At 35.4% G+C, this 13,195-nt stretch overlaps 1 protein-coding gene across 8 annotated transcripts in view; it reads right to left on the reverse strand.

Moving 5' to 3' along the window:
* Positions 1-13,195, reverse strand: part of FOXP1 (forkhead box P1) — a 389,051-nt gene that overhangs the window by 50,961 nt on the left and 324,895 nt on the right. For all 8 annotated transcript variants that reach the window (XM_037800241.1, XM_037800248.1, XM_037800253.1 and 5 more), the window contains one exon: positions 6,552-6,656. In XM_037800241.1, the coding sequence (XP_037656169.1) occupies positions 6,552-6,656 (105 nt within the window). The remainder of the gene's footprint in view (positions 1-6,551; positions 6,657-13,195) is intronic.

Genomic DNA, 13,195 nt, shown 5'->3' on the forward strand with positions numbered 1-13,195 from the left:
TCTGCTGGGGAAAAAAATGTGTACAAATGTTATTTGCTTCTTTTTGAGCAAAGTGATGGCACTGAGCCTGCTATCTTTGGCAAACTTGTCTTAACTTTTCTATCTCATCTTCTATGTATCACTAGAGGGCACTGTGGTATTTAGGCCACTGACCTCTTCAAGTACTTGGAAAGGTCTTGAACTCCTGAACAATGTCAGAAAGGTTAAAGGAGGGACTTTTTAAGGGAAAAAAACATATTCTGGTAACACTCAAGTTTTCTTTTTATAACAACTCAAGGCATAAATGGAAAGTCAAATTCGTTAAATATTACACTAATATTTTAAACTAATTTTGCTACCTGGGATTTTATAGGGAAAGTGCCATCCCCATATTCCTGAGATTTTAATTCTGAGACTGGAATTCAAATTGCTTACACCCACAATTATAGATGGCTATTTCCCTTCCATTATCTAAGTCTTCGGCACTAACCAGAAGTAATTTCACTGCACAACATGCGGGCGTGCAAACGGAGAGCCACGAATGGGTTTGAAACAATTTATGATATCCGGCCTCCTTCGACATGTATTAGCATATACCTGGTTTCTTTAACATACACTTTGTTTTTCCAAAACCACAAACATAGTTGGTGGAATTTCATGTGGAAGTGCTTAAGGGGCTGAAAGTTAGCACCTTTGTGAGCCGTGCAGCCTCGCGGTGGCTGTTAAACAAAGGCCTCTTTGTCAGGGCTTTCTTGAAATGTTTTCTTAACATGTTCCAAGTAGTTTTAGGCAGGGAACTAAAGTAAACAAGATGTTACCATGATAAAAACACTTGTGAAAACATTACAGGGCACACTTAGTAGTTTCTTTCACATAAAACTCTTCACAGTTTTGAAAAGTGAAATTCACAAGGAAAAAAAAAAAGCAAATTACCACTGAAATGTCCCCTCTACTGTCCATGGTCCTCAACCTTTTTGAAAAGGTCAAAGTTCCACCTCTGGGCATTTTCTTTCAACATTTCTTTCCACATTGACTACCAGAATACCTATAAATTTTTTTTTTTTTTGCTTTAATGAATAATATACATCTGACTAATATGCAAAGGAATTTTTTTGTTTTGCTACCACAAGTAGCAGCAAAAAAAAAAAAAAAAAAAAAACTTTCCAGAAGGAATACTTAGAACAGGATACAAATTGTAATTTTATTAGGTGTTATAAAAGTGACTATCAAAAAAACAAACAACAAACTAACAAAAAAAACCTACAGAAAATGGAAATATTTTCCCCAAGCCTGTAAGAATACCTGGGATTTGAGAAACTGTTGGTCTGCATCTAATTTTACATTCTATGTAAAAGACAGGAAAATATGGTCATGATTGAACCTTCAAACTCATTCCCCACCTTGTCAAACAATGACATGGGCCTTTTCTTTGTTAAAGAGAAAGGAAATAATTACAAATCAATTTTTATTGGTGATAGTTTCTTCAATCTGATTTGAAAAGAAAAAAAACTTCACCCATCCGGGGAGAGGATAGAAGAACACAAATGATTCACCTATCTGGGTGATACTGGGCTTGTTTTTGTTTTTCTGTTATCAGAGGATTCCAAGCAATGCAGGGCTCTGTGATTTCTTTAGAGTTAGGGAGAGCACCTGCTGGTATCAGTTAGCCCTAACAAATACAAGTCACATGATAACTCATGGTTCATAGAGTCAAAAAACAAAACAAAACAAAACAAAACACTAAAACTGCAACTTGTTTTGAAAAGAAACACAGAAATAAATGCATACAATAGATTGGGTATCTGCTGATTCTGATAAAGTGTCCCTCTGTTGGCTGCGAGGGAAAGACAACAGGATGATTATTCGTACAGTATTTATCTTTGAAATCAAGGGCCCTGTGGTATCCCTCATCTTGGGAACAAACTGCAGAATGATCACAAAAGAGTGTCAAATCTCTGGTTTAGATTTACTGAGAATTATGTTATTTCTCCCTCAGGAGGGAAAAAAAACAAGCCTTGTTTATAAACCTGTGAGGCCCCCCTTCCCTTTTCTTAACCCCTCTCTGTGCTAACAGTGGCACTTTATTGTCAGATGGGATTTTTATCCTGAATAAATGATCTTGGCCTTTTTAAGAGTTATACCTTATTAGCTTGAGCAAGAGCAAACAGAAAAACAGTTACCAGGCAAGGCCACTCCTCTCCCCTGTGCCCCCTCATTCTGAACACTAAAAACCAGGTGGGAGAATGCAAGCCCACTTAAGCATAAAAACTGTGAATGACATAACAGGGCATGACGTGTGGATATTCCCTCAAAATATGAATAATGTGAGGACTCTGTGAATTCAAACAAAAATAACCCAGGATAGCAGTGCCCGGTGACTACAAAAAGCCCAGTGATACAAAAATGTTTCTCAGCATAAAAGATGTGGACACCAAAAATTATACCCTAGGCCAGGGGCCAGCAAACTGATCCAAGGAACATGGCCACACCCATTCCTTTACCTCTGGTCTCTGGTTGCTTTTATGCTATAAGGGCAGAGCTGAGTAGTTGTGACAAAGACCAAATGGCCTGCAAAGCCTGAAGTGTTCACCATCTGGCCCTTTACAGAAAAAGTTTTCCAATCCTTGCCCTAAGATTGTATTTGACTTTGTGGGACTTTTTATCAGAAATTTATGGTGAAAAAAGTTGTATTATAGAACAATCTCTTCTGACATATCAAAGCTTTGCATAGTCACAGCCCTCCTTACTTAGATACAAGGTTAGAAATTTTTAGATAAATATTAGTTATCCCTCTTTCAAAAATAGACTTAAGTAGAAGAGAAGAGAAATACTTTTTTTTTTTTTTTTTTAATGAATGCCTAGTATGGGCTAGGCATTTTCCATGCTGTAGTTTTTAATTCTAACAAACTTAAGAGAAGTTATGGTTATTATTCCAACTTACAAATAGGCTTAGATGCTATGTAACTTACTGTAAGAACACAACTACTACTAAGCAGCTTCACTACCCAATCTGCTTTCATCCAAAACGTCTTTCCTTTACACCAAATTGCCTTAAGTGGAAAGCAAAGAGTTACGATGCACTGCCTCTGACCAGGCAGTATAGCGTAGCATTTAAGAACAGGTACTGTGAAGCCAGGCTGCCTGGGTTCAGATCCTAGCTCAACCTCTTATTAGCTGTGTGATTTTGGGTAAATCACTCAATCTCTCTGTGCCTTGGTTTCCTTATCTGTATGTGAGACATAATACTACAATATCATCATTATACAGTTGCGAGGATAAAACAAATTAATAAATACAAAGCACTTAGAATAGTACCTGGTACATCATTCACAGCTATTTAAATGTAAGTTATTACTAAGGGAGAATAAGATTAGGGAATTAGAAGATCGCTAAAAAAAACAATCTATGAACCAGGGTCGAGGGAATGCTACATTTTCTTGAGCAAAAATGCTTGGAGAATCCAAGCACCAGTGGTATCAATTCATTCCAACTATAAGAAAACACCTCTATAGCTGAAGAGGGAACCCAAGAAGGAGATTCTTTCACAGTCTACAAATCTGGCCATCAAGCAAAGAAACACCTGAAATATCACTTCCCGAAAACAATGACTCCAACGTGACATCATTCACACAGGCCATGTGGTTTTGTTTGAACCACAAGTAAGGTAGCTCCTGTCAGACCAGGTCAATGGAAAACAAAGTTGGTTTCACTACAGCCAATTATTTGACTTCCCTTTAGACTGTGCAGAAATGTGTGAGATGTGAATATGCCTGAAGACTAACTTATTTCCCACTACGTTAGGCAAGATCCTGAAACCTGAAGACAACTCTGAATTTCCAAGAGCTACAATCATGCTAAAGAGGAAAATCGAAAGTCCCAGTGTCATTTACAGATCAATCTGTAATTTAGAAAAACAACAGAACTCTGAGTTAGAGGGGTTTTTCTTACTCAGCATTCACTCTCCCTCTCTCTGAAAACAATACTCATTTTTCCTTTCTGGAATCAAGCCTCTCATCCCAGCCCCCATGTGACTCATGTGGAATGAACAGCTCCCTCTGTTCTGGATGTGGTCATGTGATACAATCCAGGCTACAACGCTGTGACTGGTTCAAAGCCAGGACACATGACTCAAATCTGGCCCAATGAGAGTCTGCCCAAGGCTTTTCCCAGAAGTACTCGGAAAGAGATGCACTTTGGGATGACTAAACCTGTGGCATGTCTGTCCCCAGGTTCACTTGGAAAAAGCCCAAGAATAAAGCTAACACAGAAGAAAATGGAGCTAAGAGATAAAGAATCGATATTCAATGACCTCATTTAAACATTTGGATCTTGCTGTGCTTGAATTTAGCTGTACCATTGTACTTCCTAGTTACAAGAATCAATTATCACACTCAAACTTTTTTTCTTTGCTTAAGCCAATTTAAGTTGGGTTTCTAGAGCTTGCCAACAAGTCTTCTGACAATACAAGCCAATAAATAAGTACTAGGAAATAACCAAGCAAAAGATGCAGGTTCATAGTAGGCATTCTGATTCCACTGAGCAAACACGAACTGAGAACACGTCATGTCACAAAGAAACCGTGATAAATAATTGATAGGTGGTGTCTGATACAAGAGCCAGTCTCCTAATATCCTTAAAATGGAAACTGGCTTTTTAAATAGTTATCAAGTCTAACCCCTAATTCTAATACTCTTTAAAATACATTATTCCTTTAGTACTACAAGTGGTTTAAAATTCTGTACTTCCCTTGCCAAGGTATACTTAAAAAACACACACAAATAAACATATGTACATATGTATATATGTAGGGTTGTGTGTGTGCGTGTGTGTGTGTATTTTACCTGTCAACCCACATAACAAATGGACCTATGAATTGACAGTTAGGGCAGTTAAGACCTTGGTCATTTAAAAGCCTGATTTAGCAAAATGGGTCAAACTGGGAAAGTGGCATTTTTCTTTCAGAATCTAAAATTGACACATCATATAGAGTGTTGATGGCAATTTTACAGTTCTAGAGATTTTATAAAAATAAATCCTATTTATAGATATTTATTGGACATTCTGTGGATGAGGGAAATCAGTAACAATATATTTACCAAACCAAGCATGAGTGTCGAAGGAGAAATTCAACTTAAAAGTACTTTCTGGCTAGCTTTTATTCTTTCATTATATAACTGTGATTTGAGAAATCATCAGGAAATAACAAAACAAAGATTCTATAATGAGTGATTTACAAAGAAAACAAAGCCCAATACCATTAATCTGAATCATAATAATTATAAAGGACTGTGCTACATTGAAAACACAGCATCACTGCTCGATTCTTGATATCTAGAAAAAAACTGTGGCTATCCCTTTTAAACAATTTTTTTAGTACTTAAGTTTTTGATGACCCCATACTACTCCAGATAAAATACTAAAGTTGGAAAGGTATGAAATAGAGCCGCAAGCTTTCATTCATTAATCAGAAAAGTATATTCACCAAAACCGCTTGCAGGTTAACACTTGACATATCTCTAAGGGTGGCTTTATTATAATATTTGTTCCCAGGTCCATAAAGATAGATACAGAGATTGTTCTAACAATATCAAGACCACATAAAATGAGAGACCTGCACATAAATCAGTCCACCTCTGTTTTCTTGGGGCTGGAATGAGATAAAAGTCAAAGGAATAGAACACTTAAGGCTAAATTTGTAAATCAACATTCCTACAGAGATACAAAAGTTACACGTGTGTGTGTTTGATAATTACCTGATATATATAAAATATAACATAATATTGTATCCAGTACCTAGATCAATTATATTATTAATATATTTATGTGATGGGAAAAATGCAGGAAAGTTTGGTCTAAAAATTTTTTAGCTGATAAAGTAGGAAAGGTTAGGGAGATATTAAGATGCAATACAGAAGCATTTCACTTCAGCTATGAGAAGATTAACATATTCGCTCAGACATACTTTATCAGTGTTACAGATTCAAATGGGATAACCCAAATTTTATTCATATTTTAACTGTAGAAATTAAATTTAATTCCATTCTCCTTATAAGGACAACAATCTGAACAAGTCACTACCAACAAAGAAAGAAAAGAGTTACTAACATTTCCTCAGCATGCATGTATTATGTTTATAAAGGCATTTTTCTAACAACAAAGAAGGGGCCCAATCACCCTAGTTACAGCTGGCCAGTAAGTGACACTAATTTTATACCATTAGAGTTAGTGTGTATGTCATTGATTTAACATGTAGGGATATGAATAAAATTGAAAATTAAATTATTCCAAGTTTAATGTTGGGATAGCTAAAAAACAGAAAACCACACTGTCATTCAGAAATAAACACATGCTCTTTCTACAAGTACGGAACTGCCTTCAGGTTTAAGCCTTTTTCCTTCAACAGATTTTCCTATTTTAATTATTCCTATGACAGTTTACCAGGTCTTGCGATTTAGAGTTCTCACTCAAGGAAGTAGTGTAAACCCTCCACGGAAAAGGCATATTATGAGCAAAAGCATGAACAGTGGGAGGTAACTGCTACACTAAAGCGAACACAAAATAATCATTCTTACTTTAGAAATGATTGGAAATCTTCACACACTGCTTCACAGCCGGGCCACTTGCATACACCATGTCCATAGAGAGGATGGCTGTGGGGATGCTCCTCGTGGGACAAACTGAAAGAAAAAACACGAAAAATGAGAATGAATCTGTTGGTAAGAACTACTACGTCAAGCAAGGACAACAGGAGCCCACATGGCCAAATGCGGACATGAACGAATAGGTGATTTATTTTTCACATGGAATTTAATAATTATTTCTGCATTGTTACTTAATAGCAAGAGTTAAATTGTACCAAATGTACACAGTCACATGGGAGAATGTGCAACTTCTACTTACAAAAAGAATCTGACAGATATTTACTAGTTACTCAGACTGAGACAGATTCCCTAAAAAGCTAGAACCTATTTAATCTAAACAACAAAAATGAGTTCTTGACTTTGAGGTACTCTTTGCTGTGTTTTTCACCCAGAATATCACAGAGTATTTTTTCCCCTCTCTTCCCCCAAAACTGCTTTCATATAAAGTGATATATTAATCTTTTCACAAGTTACTTTACCCAGCAAAGAAAAGTACAGTTATATAAGTTAGAAAGGCAAATATATCCAAGTGGATGATTAGCTCTTATGAAAGCTGATAATGGTAGGAAGATTATATTCCTAAAATTATGGACTCGAAGAGTGAGAGAACACTTGGCAATGAACAAGAAGGGGTTAATCCTCCAGTGGGATTTCAATCAATACATAATGATTTGGCCACAGTGATCCAAGTCATGGGATGCTTTGATCTGAGCCATGTGGAGCTCAGGGAAGTGATCCTGTTGCACTCACTGATGCACCATATTCTCAAATATTTTCTCTATTAGATGTCTGTATCCAGACTTCTTTCAGACAAATTACTTTTACAGTAATTGCCATAACCTGAGATTCCATCAAATAGAAATGTAAAACTAACATTGAGAGTTCTGTTTTGTACTCAAGCACATTCCCTTCCACGGAAGAAGGGCTATTTGCAGCTTATGCCACTGCTTCTACTCAACTTTGAACTTGAAGCACAGTGAATTATTATACAAACACACACACACACATGTGCACACACAGGTGAAGCTTCTATTTTATACTACTATCAGTATGTATGCTCATATGTTTTACTGATTCACATTCATAGAGCACACTTACACAAATGCCACTTGTCCCTGACTTACAGCATAATGAATCCACAGTGAGCAAACTATGAACACTTAAACTAAGAAGCGTAAGTAGTAAACACACATACATACACAACCCACACCCTATCAGAGATCATTAGGTCTCCCTGTGGCTTTTGAATGACTTTTCCTGGAAATGAGAAGCTATTTTTTTTAAAGAAGATAAATGTGGAGGCAAATAAAATGCAGAAAAGTAAGTTATGAAAGTGCTGAAAAGTGCCCCTTACGTGCGAAAAGAATAAACATGTGGACTAAAGTTGCTATAGAGAAATTTAAAAAGCCTAATGAAAAAAAGGATATTTTCTGAGCAGTTAAGAGGGCAAGGGAAACTTACTATTTTTCTGTTTAACGTCAGACTTTTAAATGTATAGAACAGAAATCATGCAGAAATAGAATTTTAAGAACATACATATTTAAAAAATACTGTTAGAAATTAAAGAGGCCTTCAACAGTACTTGAATTCTCAGATAATCTGAAAGGGAACAAAATCATTTAGGAAGAAAACTATTCCTACCATTAGCTTAAAAAGGAAAGAGGAAAAAACCCTAACCATAATAACTTTTTGTCTTTAGCAGTTTTATTCAGGTTGTTTAAAATATTTTTGTAATTTTAAAAGAGCTAATGTATATTTGTTATAGACTACTTGGAAAATAAAAAAACTGAAAAAAAATACCCTCAATTCGACCTCCAAGAGCTCTGTATATTATATATAAACACATATGATTATATATAAACACAAGTATATGCACACTTGGCAAATAAGGATATGAAGATCCATATCATTAACATAATTTTGTAAATAATTTCTCATTATCAATTAGTCTTTAAGAAACCTTATTTATTGACAGGCAATAGCCTATCATGTATCATTATAGCTCTAGTTACATCCAAAATCTATCTAGCTATTCCTTTATTTTGGACACTGAAATTCCCTTCGTGTTTCCTACTCTTATAAATGTTATGAATAAAATTTACTAGGCAAAACATTCTATTATACAATAATTGATTTCTCCCAAAAGACAAAGTCAGAAAAATGGAATCACTTAATTAATGAGTACTAAGTTTTAAAACTCACAATGAATATTCTATCATTGTGTATGATTTTTTTACATTTGTGAACCAAGAACCTCAACTGCAAATGCTTATTCTCTACTGCACTTCTTGGGTTAAGCTGAGAGTGTTCTGAAAAATAATTAATATGAAAGAAAATTATAATATTTACTCACTAGGAAATTAAATGTACAAGATTTACCATGGTGTTTGCCATCCCTCTTCCTTTTTTTGGTTAACTTATTTAATTGTCACAGATCCAAGTACTGAATAGAAAACTACTCTGAGTTCTCAGAAATTTATATTTAGTCCAAATAGGTATCATTATTTCAAAATAAATACAGGTGACAATTCACCTAAGGCCTTAGAAGCACAAGCAGTTACAATCAAAGCCTACAGAAACTCAAAGTACACACACATATTTACACCATTAGAAGACCTCTTGAAAATACACTTCTAAATTAAAATTAAACAATACTTTTTATGAGATGATATGCTCTTATTGAACAATTCAGATAATAATGATGCCACACCTAATCACCCTACCCTAAAGATGACTGCTAACATTTTGTTACATTACTGCCCTGTATTCTTTTTACTATTTACAAAAATGGAAACATACTGTCACTTGCTTTTTATATTTAACACATAAACAGACACTTTTAAATAAACAATTGTTGGAAATGAAGTACCTGGCTTTGGAAGGAAAGAGAATAGGTTGGCAGTGGTGCCCCGAAAGAGTATCTCTGGAAAGGCATACAACTGCTGCCTGTGGGGAGGGGTCTTGGGAGTCAAGGGTGGGGGAGACTAACGTGTCACTGTACCACGCTAGGTACTGTTGAAGTTTTTACTCTGTGCACTTCTGGATCTTTACTGTGTAATTGCTAACGTTACATATAGTATATATATATATATATATATATACACCTAGTAGGAAAAAAACCAAGTGCTACGCAGGACCCGATTTTCAGGCTGCAGTTAGCAGCACACTGGCTGCGTTGTGGTTGATCTTGCTTCTGGCTTTTCAGCCCTCCCTGTGAAGCCCCATTCATCAGTCAACACAAGCTGGACCTCTGCAATGAGCTTTTCTGTTTCATCAGAGAAGTGGAACAGGCATCTATATTCTTATTCCCATTTGGGATTTGCCAAAAAGGGCAAGAGGGGAAATAAAAAATGTGTAAAAGAATGTTTTTCAACTTGAATTAAATTAGAACTCCATTTACAGGGTGAAACATGGTAGAAAAGTGACAATCTGAACATCTTATGGTTAGACGAAGCCCATGAGCCAAACCATTTAAACTGTTCACAGGCAGGTCCCCAATGTGAAGCATGGCTTCCGAAAACCTGCCAAGTCCACAAGGAATGAAGATGTGTTTGGTTTTTTGGGGATTTAAACATGCTCATCCCACAAATAAACTTTAAAAAATTTAGGGTCAATTGTTTAATAAAATATATATATATTTTTGGTTTGTTTTTTTAATTGAGTATTCCTGGGAGTGAGGACCATATCTTATTTATATCCCCTCCACATACTCAGTGCCTCATACAGACTTTGGGGCTCAGTAAACGTTGGTAATTTCATGAATGAGCAGGCATTAAATAATCACACTGTTCTATTTAATTTCTAAATCAATATATACTCAACTTGAGCTTTCTGTTTTTAAAAATTCTTATAGGTAAAGACCAAAATGATTCCAATCTACACAAGAAAACAGTGCTATGATACCTCTCATTATTTAATTTTATTCCACATATATGAAACTCAGTAGTATGCAATAAAAAAAAACCCAGTTAAGTTCCTCTTGATAATCCTTGATATATAAAATTTAAATATAACTTTAACACAAGAGTGGTATCAATTCAGATTAAAAAGAAGCAATTTCCCATGAAAAATTTAATTACCTGTGAATACATAAAAATGATGCCTGCCATTATATTACATTAAATATAGTATATATTCAGTACGATTTGATGGTGTCATTCTCAATAAAATTTAAGAATTGTTGTTCTATTTTTAAATCCTTTCTGTTATCGAAGTATACAACCAGAAGCCTTAACATCAATACTAGCCTCAGCCTTCGAAAAGTTTTACATAATAGTTGAGGCTCTTCATTGGTGACTATTCACTATCATACTCCCAAATTCACTACTTAACCCAAACTCAAAGCTGGACTCATTATAATCACCTGCAAAAACTAAAAACATCCTCTTAAGTTTCCAGTTGTAGTCTTCAGTGGTCCTTGCACTATTAGTCCTACAGCCTAATTTTCCAGGTAGTAATTAAGAGGAGAGAAACCCATGAAGGAGATAAAGGGAACAGAAACTTCGTTATGTCCAAAGACATTTCCCACCAACTTAAAGGTTACTTTTCCTTTTGCCTGAAAGTACATTCTCAGTTTTCCTGGTGCACTGATCCAAGTTCACAGGACTTTCTTCTAAGTCTCCTCCTAATTTTTTTTTTCACTTTTCTAAGTCTGCTCCTGTTTTTTCACTCTCCAAATTTCAATTCATCTGTAACATGAATTATACAGCAAAAATCATGTCAAAATTATAAATTGTATTTTGTGCCACCAACATGTTAATTTATAAAGTTATTGAAGACAGTGCTGTTTGCTCTCCACTCACTCAAAATTGTGGAATTATTTTTTTTTAATTTTTATTGAGATATAACTCACATACCATACAATTACTCATGTAAAGTTCATAATTCAATGGTTTTTAGTATATTCACAAAATTGTATAACCATCACCGCCATCTAATTTTAGAACAGTTACACTGTCCCCCTAAAGAAACTGTACCCATTAGCAGTCACTCCTTACCCCACCCCGAAACCCTTTCAACTACCAATCTATTTCCTGTCTCTATAGATTCTGGGAGTTTCATAAAAGTGGAGTTACATAAATGTGGTGGTCTTTTATATCTGGCTTCCTTCCCTTAGCATATTTTTTCCAAGGTTCATCTATACTATAGTATATTGTAGCATGTATTATTACTTCATTCCTTCTTATTGCCAAATAATATTCCATTGTATGGATATACCATATTTTATTTATCCATTGATTGATTAACGGACATTTGGATGGTTTCTACTTTTGGCTGTTATGAATAATCCTGATATGAACACTCATGTACAAGTTTTGTGTGAACATATGTTTTCCTTTCTCTTGAAAGTAGAATTGTTGGATTATATGGTAACTCTATGTTTAATATTATGAAGAATTGCTAGACTATTTCTCAGAGTGGTTACACCATTTAACTAGCAGTGTGTGATGGTTCTAATTTCTCCACCTCCTTGCCAACACTTGTTATTATCTGTCTTTTTAATTTTAGCCACCCCAGTGGGTGCTAAGTGGTATCTCATTGTGGATTTGATTTGCACTTCCCCAATGACTAATGATGTTTAGCATCTTTTCATTTGCTTATTGACCACCTCCATATCTGCTTTGAATAAGTTTCTATTCAAGTTCTTTGCCCATTTTTAAATTGGTTTGCCTTTTTATTGTTGAGTTGGAAATTCTTTTTTTTTTTTTTTCACATTCTGGATCCAAGTCCCTTATCAGATGCATGATTTGTGAAAATTTTCTCCCGTTCTGTTGCATGCCTTTTCACTTTCTTGATAGGCTCCTCTGAAGCATAAAAGACTTTAATTTTGATGAAATACAATTTATATTTTTCTTTGGTCACGTGCTTTTGGTATCATATCTAAGGTGAGAGAGTTATTACTATATTTTGTAAGGGTTTTATAGTTTTAGCTCTTACATTTACGTCTATAATCCATTTTGAGTTTTTTTTTAGATGTGACAAAGTACGGGTTCAACTTTGTTCATAGAATGTACTCTGCTGAATGCTTAAATGGAGTGAAATGAACATTTTACTGAGGGCCAGTACTACTTCTATACATGGAGGGTAGGGGGAGCCCAGCAAGGTCGGAGCACATTTCTCATTACAGTTGTGCTGATGAAACAGGAATCTTGCAAGTCATTTAACTGTCCCGCCCCTCATGCCCTCATGTAGAAAACAAAGAGAATCATACACGCTGACCTGTGCTGCTGCTCCCAGTGGTAAACCTTCCACTAATATTGTACCAAGGATACACAGATGCAACAGGGATCAAGTACAAATGATGTATCTTGTTACTGACAAGATGAATAGGAAGTAGGTGCTTAATGAATATTTGCTAAAGGAATGAACGAGCTCTGTGCCTTCCAGGAAGGAGTAATGATGTCCTTCTCAATGCTGTGGAGCAAGAAGCTGGTTGCTACTCTTTTTCTAATCCACTCCCCACTCACTGAACATTCATAAATCAGAAAGTACATTTTCTGTCTTCTTTGACTTAGAAATTGTTCTGCCACCTTCCCATCCCCACTGGCCACCTTCTTCTATCTCACCATTAAGGC

The sequence above is a fragment of the Choloepus didactylus genome, chromosome 1, assembly GCF_015220235.1.
Source record: "Choloepus didactylus isolate mChoDid1 chromosome 1, mChoDid1.pri, whole genome shotgun sequence".
Lineage (NCBI taxonomy): Eukaryota > Metazoa > Chordata > Mammalia > Pilosa > Megalonychidae > Choloepus > Choloepus didactylus.